This window comes from Papio anubis, chromosome 3, assembly GCF_008728515.1.
Source record: "Papio anubis isolate 15944 chromosome 3, Panubis1.0, whole genome shotgun sequence".
NCBI classification, from domain to species: domain Eukaryota; kingdom Metazoa; phylum Chordata; class Mammalia; order Primates; family Cercopithecidae; genus Papio; species Papio anubis.
In genome coordinates this window covers 180,329,213-180,345,223 of record NC_044978.1, presented here as the reverse complement: position 1 = coordinate 180,345,223, position 16,011 = coordinate 180,329,213, and the positions used below count along the sequence as shown (strand labels likewise).

Here is a 16,011-nt window from a genome sequence, read left to right as displayed (position 1 = left end):
AGAGCCTAAAGCCTCCGGCCGCTGGGGCTAAATGGGGCGTTGTTCTGTTGTGAGATGGAGCCTCGAAGTATATTGGGCACTTCCGCCTATGCCCAATACATTCAAGCTCTCAGAGCCTGGAGCCACAGCCCTGGGGCTGGTCAGCACCAACTTTCAGCTGCTTTTGTTTCCAGGGCAGTGAGGGGCCTGGCTTCAGGACCTGAAAGCCCGGGCTCAAAGGCCGCCCCTGCCCCCTCCTTGCTGTGACAAATCCCACTTGCAGTGGCCATGGGATACAGGTTAGGGAGAGAGCACACGGGAAGGAGGTGGGATCCTGGCCTGGGCACCTGGCAGAGGACAGTGTCATTTGCTCAGCACCAGCTTTAGGGGAAGAGGATGCTGAGTTTGATTTGAATTTGCAGTGCCTATGGAACCCCTGGATACACCTGTTGGGAAGCCAGTGCCTCTCTGAGTTTGGAATTTGGGAAAGACCACAGGACAGACCTTGTTCTACTTCTTTGCCCCATAAACTCCTATTCGTCCTTCAGGATCCCCACCAGAAGTCACTTCCTCAGGGAAGTCCTCCCAGATTCTCCAGTTCAGCTCTGAGTGCTGCAGGCCAACCCTTTGGGTGGAACTGAGTAATAAGGTGGGTAAGGAGCTCCTGGATGCGCTCCCAGACAGTCAGTGCTGTGTCCCAGTGCCTGGGCCAGCCTGTGGGGGGTACACATGAAAGACCCGCAGCGCATAAAACAGTGAGACCCAGGGCAGGAGGAGGGGTTGGGGGAGTCCAGGGCCCATGAAAGTCTGGGGTTTGGTGTCGGGGAAGGGCTCAAGCCTCCAAATAAGTCAAAAGGAAGGGGTGAGCTGTAGCCTTTGATGGTCCTCAAGGGTGACCCCGACGGGGAGACTGAGGCCCCCGAAGCTGAACCAGCAGGCAGGGGAGGAACAATAGGGCCAAGTCTAGGAGCCGTGTTTGCAGGGAAGGAGTCTGGTGATGCCGCTGTGTCACTTTGCTCATTCCAGGTTTAGCGTCCAGGGAACTTCAGGTTGTCCAGCCCCTGTAGGGTGGCCATGACATGTCCCAACGTGGGGGGATCACACCCATTTCACAGCCAGGGAACAGGCTCAGAAGGAAAGAGAGGTACCAAAGCCCCTCCCAATAAACACACACTGTTCTTGCCACCTCACCCCAGCCTCGGCACAAGCAGCTCCCTCATGGGGACACCCAGAGCCCTACCCCACAGGAGCACCTGGCAGGAAGCTCAGCAGCTCTCAAGCGCTCTCGAGAGGGGGGAAGGGATGGTTGGGCGGCCGAGGAAGCCTGGGATGCGGGCGGGCCTGGGTCAGGTCCCAGCTCTGAGTCTGGCCGTCTGTGTGACCTTGGGCACACCGCTCAACCTCTCTGAGCCCAGTTTCCTCATCTGTGAGATGGGCAGTGTCCTCCCCATGAGGTGGGTGGAGCTGAACAGGACGATGGCCGGGATGTCCCGGGCAGAGTGGAGGAGTGGGTGCGCGATGCTCTCTGGGTTGCAAGTGGCGGCCGTCTCTTCCAGAGACCCCACAGGTGGTACAGAGCCAGGCAAGCACCTCCCACTGCAGCCCATCACAGGCACAAACTGTCACCACTCCCTTCTGAAGCCCTGCTGGGGCCTTTTCTAGATCTGCCTGAGTGAGTTGGGCCTGGCAGCCTAAGCCCCATGGTCAGAGCCCAGCAGATGAGGGCAGCCAAGGGCCTTGCCTTTTGAACTTGTAGAGGATGAACGCTCCTGCCGCGAAGAGCCCGATGACAAACAGCACCACTACCGCCCAGTAGCCACCGCCGCCGCCCAGCTGCTCAGCACCTGCAAGCAAAGCAGTTGTCAGTGGAGGGCCACGGGCACCACCCATCCTCGTCCCATCCCCAGCCCATCCCGTCTGTTCCCCGCCCTTCCCCAGCCTGTCCCCCGCCCATCCCCAGCTTGTCCCCCTGCCTGTCCCTGGCCCCTTTCCTGCCTGTCTTCAGCCCATTCCCATTCCCTCCCCAGCCCTTCCCCAGCCCATTCCCGGCTCAACCCCTTCCTGTCCCCTGCCTGTCCCTGCCCCAGCCTCTTTGGTGTGGAGGCTGCTCCATGCCTGTGGCCAGCACTCCTGATGTGGCTGAGAGGGGCCAGAGGCCATAAAAGACCAGGAGTGCATCCTGTGTGGCCTTGGAGAAGTCCCTGCCTCTCGACCTGGCTCCCACTGGGGACAGAGGCTGTGGGCAGAGCTCCCCGTCCATGTTGATGCTGGTGTGGGGTGAACCTGCCAAGTTTCAAGGGCACGGTGTCTTTACAAAGCAGAGAAAAGCTCATCAGCTTCTGCAAAGGCTGTTGCCCCAAAGGGGAAAGGATGACTGACGGCCGAGGAGACAGCTCTGTGGGTCAGGAAAGGGGCAGAGATTATCTGAGACCCGAGGCCTGGGTGTCAGGTAAGAGCAGTGCTCCATGGGACATCCGCGGAGGAGAGTGGGGCCCTGGGTCTGACCTGGGTGGGTTCTCAGTTCCATCAGAGGCGAACACCCACCAGGAGGGGGCTACGGGCCATCTGCCTGAGGGCCCTGCAGGGACATGCCTTCTCCAGGGCCTGGATGCCTCCTCCACCTGTTCTGCAGGGAGCTCCCAGGGGCTCACCTGTGCCTGTGTCCCTCAGGGCCACCAGGACCCGGACTCCGCCTCGCAGGAGGAAGCTGATCTTCTGTGCATTCAGCACCTGCTGGATGGCGGCGAGCCTCTGCAAGCACAGAGGGGACAGTGAGGGGGGCCTCCATGAGGGGGTCCTCCGCCAAAAGGGGAGGGGTATGGGGTCCTCCTCCAGGAGGGGAGTGAGGGGTCTCCACGTGTTGGGGGGGGTCTTCTACCGGGAGAAGAGTGAGGGGGTCCTCCAGGGGGGGGGGGGGAGGGGTTTGCCATAGGTGTAAGGGGAAGAAGGGCCCTCCTCTGGTGGAGAGAGTGAGGGGGTGTCCTCCACCAGTGGGGAGGGGAGCAAGGTCTGCTGGGATCCACCAGAGGGGTGGGGAGAGGGAGGGGGATCTGGTGGGATCTTCCAGAGGTAGGGGAGAGTTGGGGGGTGGCTCTGGGATCCACCAGAGGGAGACGGGAGAGCTGGGTGGACAGGTGTGAGTCCTGCTTGAACCCTCTGGAGCCATGGGGCTGGGCGAGCCACCTGGCCTCACTGAGCCTCGGTGTCCTCCTTTGTACGATGGGAATAATCACCCACAAGGGAACTTTCATCAAGAACCATGGATGGGACACAAAGGTGACCCAGACATGGTTCTGCCCTTCACGAGCTCTTGTTTTAGTTGGGAATGTAAAAGAGATACAGGCCACGGAGTGTGCCAAGTTGGGGCAATGCAGGGGTGCTCCAGGAGGCTCCATCCCCCAGTGGTGGTCAGGGGAAGGCTTCCTGGAGGTGGAAGACCAAGAAGAGAATGAGACAGGGCAGGACAGGAGAATCAGACCCCCTGTCTGAGGGAGGGATACCCCAGGAGGTGGTGCTGGGTTGTAGGGTGAGGGATGCAGGGTCAAGGGCACCTATAGCTGGAGAGGGCAGTGGCCAAAAGACAGTCAGCCTTGTGGGCCACGGGCATCCTCCTCCAGGGTCTGCGTGACGTGACAAATGTGTGAGGTGCCCGGCGCAGAGGAGTGCTCCCTCCTTGCCCCTCTTACTTCCTCCTGGCCCCCTCACTACTCCCTGGGTCTGAGTCATCACCCAGGGCTGGGTGGGCTTGGAGACCCGGCCGCCTTTCACAGCACTGGTCAGCTCTGCTATTTTGACAATAGCCATTCTAACAGGTGTGAGGCCATGTCTCGCTGTGGCTTTAATGAGCATTTCCCTGATGATTCGAGATGGTGAGCATGTTTTTCACATACCTGTTGGCCATTTGTGTGTCTCCCTTTTGAGAAATGTCTACTTGGCTCCTTTGCCCGTTTTTTAATCGGGTCACTTGTTTTCTGGCTATGGAGTTGGGTTTCTTACGTATTCTGGATGTGAACCCCTTGTCAGAGGTATGCTTCATGAATCTTTTCTCCGATTCTGTGGGTCATCTCTTCACTCCGCTGATAGTTTCTCTGGCTGTGCAAGGGTCTCTTGGTTTGACATCATCCCATTTGTCTGTTTTTGCCTTTGTTGCATGTACTTTTGGGATCATCTGCAAAACAGCATTGCTCAAACTGATGCATAGTTTTTCACTATGTTTTCTTCTGGTGTTTTTCCAGATTCAGGTCTTACATTTGTCTTTAATCCACTCTGAGCTGGAGTTTGTAGAGGGTGTAAGAATCTAATTGCATTCTTCTGCATGTGGATATTCAGTTTCCCAGCAATATTTATGGAAGATATTCTCTTTTCTCCATTGTGTCTTCTTGACAGCTTTATTGAAAATCAATTGACCGTACATGTATGGATTTATTTCTGGGCTCTCTATTCTGTTCCATGGGTCTACGTGTCTGTTTTTATGCCAGTACCATGCTGTTTGGATTACTATAATTTTGTAGTGCATTTTGAAGCCAGGGACTGTGATGCTTCCAGCTTTTTTCTTTTTGCTCAAAATGGCTTTGGCTATTTCAGGCCTTTTGTGGTTTCATACAAATTTTAGGATTTTTTTTTCTATTTCTGTGAAAAATCTCATTGAAATTTTGATAGATCTTGCATTAAATCTGTACATCACTTTATGTAGTATGGACATCTTAATGATATAAATTCTTCTAATCCACGAACACAGGATATCTTTCCATCGATTTGTGTCTTCTTCAAATTCTTTCACTGGTGTTTTATGGTTTTTAGTGCACATGTTTTTCACCTCCTTGGTTTAATTTGTTCCTAAGTTTTTCACAACTTTTTCACGTCCTTGGTTCAATTTGTTCCTAAGTAGTTTATTTTACTTTTAATTTTTGATGCTATTGTTAGTGGGATCGTTTTCTTGATTTCTTTTCCAGGTAGCTTGCTGTTAGTGTGTAGAAGCGCTTCTGCTGTTTGATCGCCTCTGGTCCTTTCTGACAGTGGCCCTCACCAAGCCTCACTTCCCGTGTCTGTAAAATGGGATGTGGCACCACGTGGCATGCTGGAGTGTGCACTGTCCTTCCCCTGCGCTGGCCATGCCTTCCAGATCACCTGAGTGTGCGTCGGTCTCCATGACCAGTGCAGGCTATGTGAGCTTCTGGTTCATTTTTAGAAACTGATAGTAACATTTACTCTTTTAAAGTGTACAATTTAATGCATTTTAGTATATTCCCTAAGTTGTGCAAGCATTACCACTATCTAATTCCTGCACATTTTCATCCTCTCCCAAAGAACCCCCTAGCCTTAGCAGCAACTCCCCATGCACTCTCCCCCAGCCCCTGGCAACCATTCATCTATTTCTGTCTCTACGGATTTGCCTGTTCTGGGCATTTAATGTGAATGGAATCACACACTACGTGGTCTTTTGCAACTGGCCTCTTTCACTTAGCATCATGTTTTCAAGGTTCGTTCATGTTGTCAGAGGTGTCAAGGGCTTCATTCCTTTTGGTGGTCAAAGAATATTCCATTGTAAGGTTGGACCACAATTTGTTTCTTCAGCAGCTGATGGGCACTTTTTGGCTGCGATGAGTAACGCTGCTGTGAATCCATGTACTGTGGATGTATGTTTTTGCTTCTCTTGGGTATATACCCATAAGTGGACTTGCTGGGTCATGTGGTAACTTAGGTATAACTTATTGAGGAATTTCCAGCCTGTTTTGTCCAGCAACTGAATCCTTTCCACCAGCAACGTGAGAGGTTCCAAGTTCTCTGCTTCCTTGTCAATACTTGAAATTGTCTGCTTTTTAATTTTAGCCATCCTAGTGGGTGTGAAGGGATTCTGGTTCATCTTTGAGTCCCCTTCCCACACCTGTCACATGGGAGGTCTTTTATCCCCTCCATGAGGGCTATTTGGAAGCTGTCCTTTGCAATAAAGACATTTGCTAACTGCATGGGGGCTGACTTCTGCTCGGCCCTGAAACCCACATCCTCGGGTGTCTCCCTGACAGTGCTTACCCTCATTTCCCAGTGCCCCTGGCAGTCAGGTTGGGGCCATGTGACCATCTCCAGCCAATGACACGGGAAAGGAAGTGAGCAAGTCCCCCTGGGAGGTGGTGCAGCCTGTGCCCTCCCCCCAACTACACTGCTGCAGTGACCTTAGAGGCTGTGCGACTTCCAGAGGGTGTAGCCACAGGTGGACGAGGTCTAGCCACCCTGAGTCAGACTGATGCAGCGAGAAAGACACCTTTATGCCATGAGCCACTGAGACGTCCCTGCTTGTTGTAAATGGCCCGAGCCCTGGGCTGCGCAGGGAGGACCTGGGAGTCCAATGGCCACAGGACATACCTTATCACTCGAGAGGCTCCTCTTCCTCGTGGGCCTGGGAGGGGGCAGGAGCACGTAAAGGTCGGCCAAAGTGGGCAGCCCCGGCTTCAGCACGGTCACCAGCAGCTCCTGAGGGACGCTGGTCTCCTGCGGGGAGAGTTCAGCCCACTTTGGTCCGCTTGTCTTCCTCATCCCCTGCCTCACCCTGGGGCCCCCAGGAACACCCTCTCTCCCTTCGTGGCCTGAGTCCTGGACAGCTGTCCCGCAGGCCATTCCTGACCCCTGCATGGCATGGGGATCGTTCCAGGGTCCCAGGGTGCCCTGAGCTATCTCCTGCACCCAGCTGCCCAGGGCCCTCAGCCCTGCTCTTCAGGCCCTGTGCCCTCACACTGGCCTCCCCTTGGCCAGGCCTGGCCCTCAGTCCATTCTTCAGACTATGACTAGAGTGAGCCAGCACCTTCCTCCCTGGCTGATGTCCTCCATGACAAGGCTCTTGACCACACCATTCCAGGTCTGTGACCCGGCCCCGCTGCCTCCGGCCACCTCTCCCTTCCCACTCCCCAACACCCCAGGCCCAGCCAGGGCCGCACACCCACAGAGAACGCTCTCAACCCATAGGCGCTGCTCATGTAGGTGCCTCTGCCTCCTGGAAGTCCCGTTCCACACACTTCCATCTGGCAAACCCCTATTCATCCTTCAGTGCCCAGGACCCTTTTACTGGCATTCTTCACAGAAGGGAGCCTAGTTAGAGAGGCCTCAGCCTGTGACAGCCTCAAATGGCTCTAGAGGACTGGTCCTCTCTCACAGGGGGGCCAAGGGCCGTGGGTGTACTACAGCCCACCCTCATGTCTGCCTCCCAGGAGCTCCCTGAGGGCAGTGGGCACACTGGGTCCTTCTCTCTGTTTCGTGTCTGGCCCAGAAGAGAAGTTCAGTGAATGAAGGAAAATTGCTTTAAAGAGACTCTGGAGCACTGGAGGACGGCAGCGGGGTCTCCCGCAAACGGCAGGTGATCCCTGGACTGTGTGCGTGGAGTGTGCCTGTGGTCCCTCCCCTGTGAGGTGGCGCTCCAGCTGCAGGTCCCCCTGAACGAGGGCAGTGCCGCCCGCCCCCCACCCACAGCTTTCAACACCCCCAGCTAGCTCAAAGGCCAGAGCATCGTGTGCAGGGGCAGTGCCACCCGCCTCTCCTTGCCCTGGGTGCCCCGGCGCCCTTGGGCTTCTCTGGATGCCAGAAGCGCCGCAGGGCTGGGGAGGCTCCAAGCTCTGGGTGGACACCTTGGAGAGCAGCCGGGTGACCACCAGGCCCACATCTTCCCTCCACTCAGGCGTGTTCGGGTTGTAGGCATCCAGCTCCTTGGAAAACTGCAGAGGCACGACCTGAAATTGATCTGGAAAGAGGCAGAGAAGGGAGACTGGTCAGTCCTGAACAGCCTGGCTCAGACGGCTCCAGGGTGGGGATCAGGGGCAGCCACATGCCCTGGATGGTCCCAGGAGGCCCTTGATTCAGATCCCAGGGCCCAGCAGCCCCATCATCTTCTCAAGCAGGCCGAGAGCAGCCCTGATTTCATATTTGGAAACCAACTCCTTCCCTGGATGCCAGCAGTGGTGGTCTGTCCCAGACAGGACCCATGTCACTGGCTGCCATCTTATAACAGCAGCGACAAAGATGCCAGTGACGATGACAAAGACGCGCTGACCCAGGAGGGAGGCCTGGTGTGCGCCGAGCCTGCTCTGTGAGATTTGCCTCCTTCACTCACAAGGATGAACACACCCTATGCGGTCAGCCTCTCATCCATCAGGGATCAATGGACTTCAACTGGCTGATCCCCCCACCAGATTAAGAGTCCCTTGAGAGCAGGGGCCCTGTCTTCTTCTCCTTCTCCCACATTTCCCATGGTCCATGGCTCAGAGCCCATTTTTAAAGTCATCAGGGGCCTCAGAGCTAAATTTTAACCTCTCTACTTCTCAGGCCTCAGTTTTCTCACATGTAAAGTGGGAGGAGGCGGTGCAGGGCTGAGGCACTCAAGGGACAAGTGCTTTGAGAACTGCAAACTCAACATCTTACAATGAGGGTGGTGATGGCCTTTGCAAAGCTCCCAGCCCAGCAATGAATGAAGAATAGCCAAGGGCAGCCTCCTCCAGGGTACGAGGCGCCTGTGTAGGCAGCCCAACCCTCTGTACACTTGTCCAACTAAATATTTAACGGATGGCTGCTGTCCACAGTAGAGGCTGTTCTTAAAGCAAAATGAGGGTTTATTGCTGTGATGATGGTGGCAATGAGATCTGCCTCCTTGACAAGGGGGGGTCTCCTTCAGTCTTAGGACCAATTGGTATTGTAAATATCTCCCACAGATAAATAAGGATGCAGATTCAGAAAAGGAGGCTCAGTGCTTCTACAGACAGGAGTCCTCTTTATGCTGCAATCATGAGACAATGCTCAGGCTCGGCCGGAGGTGCCAAGAGGACAGAGGCCCTGGAGGCAGGCAGAGCCCGTGCCCAAAACTGGCTGTCTTGCTGCTGGGTGACCTTGTCCCTGGTGTGTTGTGTCCCATGAGTGTCTTGGGACACAGGATTTATCAGTATTTATTTTACAGATGGGGAAACTGAGGCCAGAGACACCGGGAGACTTTGCCCAGGCCACACAGCTAGGGCAGGGCTGTGTTTATCCAGCCCCTCCCTCCCCACCCCAGGGCCACCCAGGGTGACCAGCAAATTCATGGCTTATGAGACCCACATGGCCTGGCCTCCTGGACTGCAGCAGAGATGCAGAGGCCATGCCGCCAGACCCCGGGAAGGACTCACCCAGCACACGGAGGACCCTGGAGTCCTGCAACACTGAGTTCCCACAGGCGGCCTGCACCGTCACACGCACGTCGCCCGTGTCCGAAAACCGCGTTGTCACGGAATTATCCAGGGAAAGGAGGGGCTGCAGGGACACAGCAGGGCTCAGGGGTGTGGCTGAGTGAGGCAGCGGCCATGGGGGACGCTGGCCTATGGTCGCTGCCTCACTGAGAGCATTGCTGTCCCCTTGTTCCCATCAGCAAATGGGCCTGTTATGGACGTCCTATGGTGGCAGCACCCAGGGAGGTACGGGACGGGCAGCTGGTTTTTTTTTTTTTTTTTTTTTTTGAGACGGAGTCTTGTTCTGTTGCCCAGGCTGGAGGGCAGTGGCACAATCTTGGCTTACTGCAACCTCTGCCTCCTGGGTTCAAGTATTCTCCCATCTCAGCCTCCCATGTAGCTGGGCCTATAGACATATGCACCACCATGCCCGGTTAATTTTTGTATTTTTAGTAGAGAGAGGGTTTCACCATGTTAGCCAGGTTGGTCTCGAAACCCCGACCTCGTGGGCACCTGGTTGTAAGCCAACACAGCACGAACATGAGATCCCAGCATCCCCCTTCCTTCTCGACAGCTCTCCAGGCCCGCCCCCCACAGGCATTTAGGAGGCCTGATGTGGCTGCCGGGCTGGGCCTTCACTCACTGACCATGTGATCTTCCCATCCCCACATATGGCCACAGCTGTGTGGATGAGCCATGGCTCCGTCATCCATGGCACCAAGCCAGTGCCCAGCTCAGGACCCAGCTGTGGGGATGGTGCACACTCAGTGGGGGTGGGGGGGTGGGCGCCATGTTGACGCAGAGACAGGAGAGGCCACCCCCATAGGTGTGGATGTGGAGGCAGAGGTTCTGCCAGGTGAAGTGACATGTATGGAGCATTCAGCTGGAAGTGGCAGAGCCGAGACTTGAACCCAGACCCTGAGATACTTCTCAGACCCTCCCTATTCTAGAGAAACATAATCCAGAGCCCACAGCCCCTCCCCTTGCTGGGCCTCTGTGTCAGGGCGGTCAGTTGCTGGTAGGGGGCTTCCTGCCTGGTGGTGCTGGGCTGTTTGCTGAATGAGTGGAAGATGCCCCTCACTGGGTCTTGCCCCCAGTCCAGGCATTCTGCTAATTTGGACTCTCTCCTGCTCAAGGACTATCTGTGGCTCCCCACTGCAGACACAGTATAACCCAGGCCTCTGAGTGAGGCTTCTGAGCCCCCTTGACCTCTTCTTCTGTAAAGCTTTCCCTGAGCCTCTCACTGCAAATGCTCTCCTTTCCAGGAGCTCTCATGCAGCCCACCTACCCGTCCCCGTGACTTCTACCACCCCCAACTCAAGTCAGCCACCGTGTTCCCAGCTCTTTCCCAGGAAAAGGCAGGGTCTAGTCTGACTCATCTGGCACCATTGAGCAGATGGGCCCTGAATAGGCACCCATGGGCGCTGTGTCCCTCTCAATTGCCCCAGGAGAGGCCCAAGGGTGAGGAGTGCGTCCTACACTGGTTCCTTCTGCTGAAAGCCCGGGGCTGTGCTCTGCTTTACTGTGAACCTTTGTGGGGAGCCGGCGGGAAGAAGGGCTGAGCGGGGGCAAAGCCAGCACCTGCAGGCTATGGCCGATCCACCAGTAGAAGACAGTGAGGTTGGGGTTCAAGGGAAGCAGCACAGCTGTGAGGTTCACCTCCTGGTTGATGCCAATGACAGGAACCACCTCCAGGTAGAGGGCCTGCAGGGGGGCTGTGGGGACCCAAAAAGGCCAGAGTTATTTCATTTCAGAGGCTGCTTAGTGATCACTGTCACCAGCAACTTCATTGCTACCACCACCATCACCACCATCACCACCACCATATTTTCTCGGGCGTCCATATGCCATCCGCCATAAACCGCCATGTCGCCAGATTAATCTGCCACTATCCGCCGCCAGATCGCGCGTCATAAAATCCGCCATGATCCGCTGTAAATCCGCCGTTGCCAGTTATAAATCCGCCACCATCGTATGCGTAAATCGTCATAAATCCGTCCGCCGTTGCTATCCGCCGCCACCGCAAAATCTGTCTGACCGCCAGATCAATCGCCACCGCCTGTCGCCGTCATCATAAATCCGCCGCCAAATCCGCCATCACCGTCGCCGCCGCCGTTAATCGCCTGCTATCATAATCGTCCGCCATCCGCCGCCGCCGGCATAAAATCATCGTCAGTTATCACCGCCGTCGTCGATCGCCGTCCGCCGCCGCCGCCGCCGTCGTCGTCCGCCGTCTGCCATAAGTCGCCGCCGCCGTCCGCACCGCAAATCGTCATAATCATCACCACCAGTTATCCCGCCGCAAATCACCACCACCACCACCAATGTCACCATCATCACTACCACCTCCACTATAATCATCATGACTACCATCACCACCACCACCAGCACTGCTATCACCATCATCACCATCACCACCACTGTCACCACCATCACCACCTGTATCACCACTACCACCATCCCCACCACCACTGCCACCGCTATCATCAACATCACCGCCAGCTCCCAGCACTGCCCTACTATTGTATGGGTCATTGGGGTGGGGGTTTGAGCCCAGCCTCCCTGCCTCCCTGCCCTTGGGTTCACCACCCTGAGCACCAGGGACCTAGAGCAGTCCCGAGGGAGTCCCTGTGTTTCCCCCAAAGCCAGGTTCTCTGTCTCAAAGGGAGTGACCCTCAGCCTCAAAGGGGCGATAAACTTACAGTTGACCTGGACGAAGAGCACTGCCTCATCGTGGCCCGCCGTGTTCTCTGCCCTGACGGACACGCGGTAGATGCCGGGGCTCTCATAGCGGTGCCGGATGGGCTCCCCGGTCAGTGTAAGGTTCACGTACATGGCCTTGAAGCCATCCCCAAGGTCCACCTGGTACTTGGTGGTCAGGACGTCGCCCTGCAGGGGAACACCACGTAGCCACTCAGGAGTGGGCCTAGAAGCTGAGGGGCCAGAGTGGCTCAATCACTCACTCACTCATTCATTCATTCCCGCCCTCCTTTCCTTGAAATGAGTGGGCTCTGGGGACCCACAGGGGAGCGGGCCTGGTTCTGCCCTAGAGATTCTGCCTGGAGCGTAGGGCTGGCCAAGGCAGTTGGTTTAACCAGGGGCTGTGGCCCAGGGGCGTTTCAGAACAATCACCCAGTGGCAGAGAGGGAGAGGGAGAGGCCCAAGGGTGTCATCAGAGAGCAGCAAGGGGGCAGTCAGGGCCCCGGGGAGACCCTCTGAGGCCCGTGACAGCGATGGAGCCAGGAGGGTGAGGGGCCTCACACAGCGTGGAGGGTTCCGGCAGGGGAGAGGCACACATCTGGAAGTGCCTAAGTGGCCTGCCTGGAAACCAAGCAGGATTTTCCCTTCTGGGAGACTGCGGTTCCTAATTTTCTCTTTCTCAGACCATGCAGTACCAGGAGTGACGCTGAGATGGGGCAGGGTGGGTGCAGAGAAGAGCTCCCACCAACTGCCATTTCTGTGTGGCACCGAGTCACCCACAGAGGCCTCTCCACCATCTCCTTCCACCTTCCAATAACTGCATTTTCCTCACCGAGTGGGGGATTGAGTGAAGGAAACAGAAACTTCTCGACTTTACGGCTCATGATCACATTCTCCCTCCCTCCCTTCCTCCTCTCCTCCCCTTCCCTCTTCCTCCCTCATCAGTACCAGGGACACGAGGAAACCATTTCCTAGTGGTGATGACGGAAACAGCATGATTACTACCACTTAGCTATCTTCTCAGTTTATACCAGCCAAATGTTGAAAGTTGATAGAAAACTTTTACGTAAATTCTGTTCACTTAACTTTCTCCAGACATGGTAAATTGGGTTGCTCAGTGTCTCCCCAAAATTCACGTCTACCAGGAACCTCAGAATGTGACCTCATTCGGAAATAGGGTCTTCACAGGTGTCATTAGCTAAGATGAGGTCATACTGGATTAGGGTAGGCCCTAAATCCAACGACAGGCATCTGTGTAAGAGAAAGGAGAGGGAGATTTGGGCACAGACGGAGGCTGCGTGGAGGTGGAGGCAAAGGTGGGAGTGACTCTGCCAGGGGCCAAGGAGTGCTGGGAGCCCCGGAAGACAGAGGAGGTGCAAATGGATTGTCCTTTGGAGCTTTGCATTGGTTCAGGCCACCCGGCATGAGGTCATTTGTTATGGGGTCCCCAGGAAAGAGGCTGCAGAGTGCTCCATTCTCCCCATTTGACAGGTTAGAAGACTGAGGCTCTCCAAAGTCCAGGAGCCAGGCGGCTGCTCGCTGTTTGTGGTTCTCTCTGTTTAAAGGCAGCCTCTTGGGGTGGGGCGGGGAATGAGGGGAAGTGCTCCAGTCTGAGCTGCTTCCACGGAGGGACGGGTTTACTGTGCTAATCCTGGGAAGGAAAAGGCATGTGTGACCCAGAGTCAGGACCCATGATCCGCTCACCCTGGGTGAAGCGCCAGCTCTCGGGGCCTCGCGTTTCTGCCTTTAAGTGCTGCACTGATGTACATTTAACTACTTAAACATTTTCCTTGGTTAAAATAACTTGTCCTTTTTCCTCCTAACCACACATTCTCAAGGTAGAAAATAATATACCATAATAAAATACTATAATACAAGGTAGTATATTCTTAAGGTAGAAAATAATATAAAATACAAATAGCAAATAAAAGAAAAAGAAAAAAACGAAATCTCACTATAATACCTGCCATTCACATCTTGGTATATTTCATTTAGATCTATCATTATTACTGGTGCTTAAAAAAATTAAGCATTTTCTTCTGAGATAATGGTAGGTTCCTATGTAGTTGTACAGAATGATACAGATCCACCCCGTGTGCCCCATGCCCGGCTCTCCCCAAGGCTAACATCTTGCCAAATGATAGTACCACAACTAGGAGGTTGACATTGATACAGGAAGGAGACAGGACAATTCAGCCGCCACTAGGACCCCACTGGGTGCCCTTCGCAGACACACCCACTTCACCGCATTAGCCCAACTCCATGGTAACCACTAATCTTTCTCCATTTCTATAATTTTGATAATTTCTATTCTCTTTCTCCATTTCTGTATTTGAAGAGTGTTATGTGAACGAGTTGCACAGCAGGGGATCACATACGTGGGAGTGGCTTTTTTCACTCGGCATAATCCACTTGAGGCTCATCCAGGTTGTTGCACTTTTTTTTTTTTTTTTTTTTTTTTTTTGAGATGGAGTCTCGCTCTGTCGCCCAGGCTGGAGTGCAGTGGCCGGATCTCAGCTCACTGCAAGCTCCGCCTCCCGGGTTCACGCCATTCTCCTGCCTCAGCCTCCCGAGTAGCTGGGACTACAGGCACCCGCCACCACGCCCGGCTAATTTTTTTGTATTTTTAGTAGAGACGGGGTTTCACCATGTTAGCCAGGAGGGTCTCGATCTCCTGACCTCGTGATCCGCCCGCCTCGGCCACCCAGAGTGTTAGGATTATAGGCACCAGCCACCACGCCTGGCCTTTTTTTTTTTTTTTAAGATAGTGTCTCACTCTGTTGCCCAGGCTGGAGTACAGTGGTGGAATCTTGGCTCACTGCAACTTCCAACTCCCAGGTTCAAGTGATTCTCGAGCCTCAGTCTCCCAAGTAGCTGGGATTACAGGCATGCACCACCACGCCTGGATAGTTTTTGTATTTTTAGTAGAGACAGGGTTTCGCCATGTTGGCCAGGCTGGTCTCGAACTCCTGACCTCAGCTGATCCACCCACCTCGGCCTCCCAAACTGCTGCGATCACAGGCGTGAGCCACCGTGCTTGACCCTGCTGCAGGTATTAATGGATTCCTTCTCATTGCAGTGTGGTATCTCAGCATGGGTGCACCCCAGCCTGTGCAAACATTCGCCCATTGCAGGGCCTCTGGGTGATTTGAGTTTCTGACCTTTATGAATAACACTGCTATGAACAGACACATACAGGTTTTTGGGTGAAGAGAAGTCTTCATTTCTCTGGTATGACCGCCATGAGTGCAAGTGCTCAGTCCTCTGCTCCTTGCATGTTGAGTTCGTTAAGAAACTGCTGAAGGGTTTTCCAGAACACCTGTGGCATTCTCCAGTCTCCCCAGCCATGCATGAGTGATCCAGTGCCCTTCCCTGCATCCTCACCAGTACTTCGTGTTGGCGCTGTTTTTAATGTCAGTCGTTCTGATAGGTGTGCAGTGATGTCTGGCTGTGGGCTTCCCTGGTGGCTGATGGTGTTGACCCTCTTTTCGTGTGCTTACCTGTCATGTGTCCATTCTCCTGGTGAAACGTCTTTTCAGTTCTTCTGTTCATTTTCTAACTGGATGCTTTGTTTCCTTGCTGTTGAGTGTTCTTCCTCTAGTCTAGGTACTGGTCCTTGTTGGATATGTGGTTTGCATATATTTTCTCTCACTCTGTAGCTTGCCTTTCATCTTCTTAACATGGGTGTCCCACAGAGCGAAAGTAGCTATTCCCGAGGAAGCCCAATTTATCAACTTTCCTTTTGACTGGCTTTGAGTGTGAAGTCTGAGGACTCTTCTTCCAGCCCTAGATATTCTCTCCTGTGGTTTTTCTAAAAGGTTTATGATTTTTACATGCCACATTTAAATCTAGGCAATTTTGAGTTCATTTTTCTGTTGGGTGTGAGGTTGAGGTTGAGGTTCATTACTATTGGATGAATAAGCCCTCCCCTCAGTGAGTTGTTTTAGCACCAACATCAAACATCCCTCAGACATATTTACATGGGTTTATTCCTGGGGCCTCTATCAGACCTTCTTTTTAATTCTTAAGATACTTACAAAACTCAGACTCCCCTAAACCCAGTGCTGTTTGCAAGAGTAGGTTGGCCTATGTGTGTGAGAGAGTGTATGTTTGAGTGTGTACAAATCTGTCTGCGAGTTTGAGAGTGAATACA

The 16,011-nt window shown here is 54.3% G+C and overlaps 1 protein-coding gene across 1 annotated transcript in view; it reads right to left on the bottom strand.

The window, feature by feature from the left end:
- SORCS2 (sortilin related VPS10 domain containing receptor 2) overlaps positions 1-16,011 on the bottom strand; it is a 549,615-nt gene that overhangs the window by 6,589 nt on the left and 527,015 nt on the right. The window contains exons 19-25 of the mRNA XM_031664830.1: positions 11,861-12,047; positions 10,740-10,873; positions 9,120-9,243; positions 7,593-7,705; positions 6,340-6,465; positions 2,631-2,730; positions 1,721-1,823 (exon numbers count right to left, since the gene is read on the bottom strand). Coding sequence (XP_031520690.1) covers positions 1,721-1,823; positions 2,631-2,730; positions 6,340-6,465; positions 7,593-7,705; positions 9,120-9,243; positions 10,740-10,873; positions 11,861-12,047 — 887 coding nt within the window. The remainder of the gene's footprint in view (positions 1-1,720; positions 1,824-2,630; positions 2,731-6,339; positions 6,466-7,592; positions 7,706-9,119; positions 9,244-10,739; positions 10,874-11,860; positions 12,048-16,011) is intronic.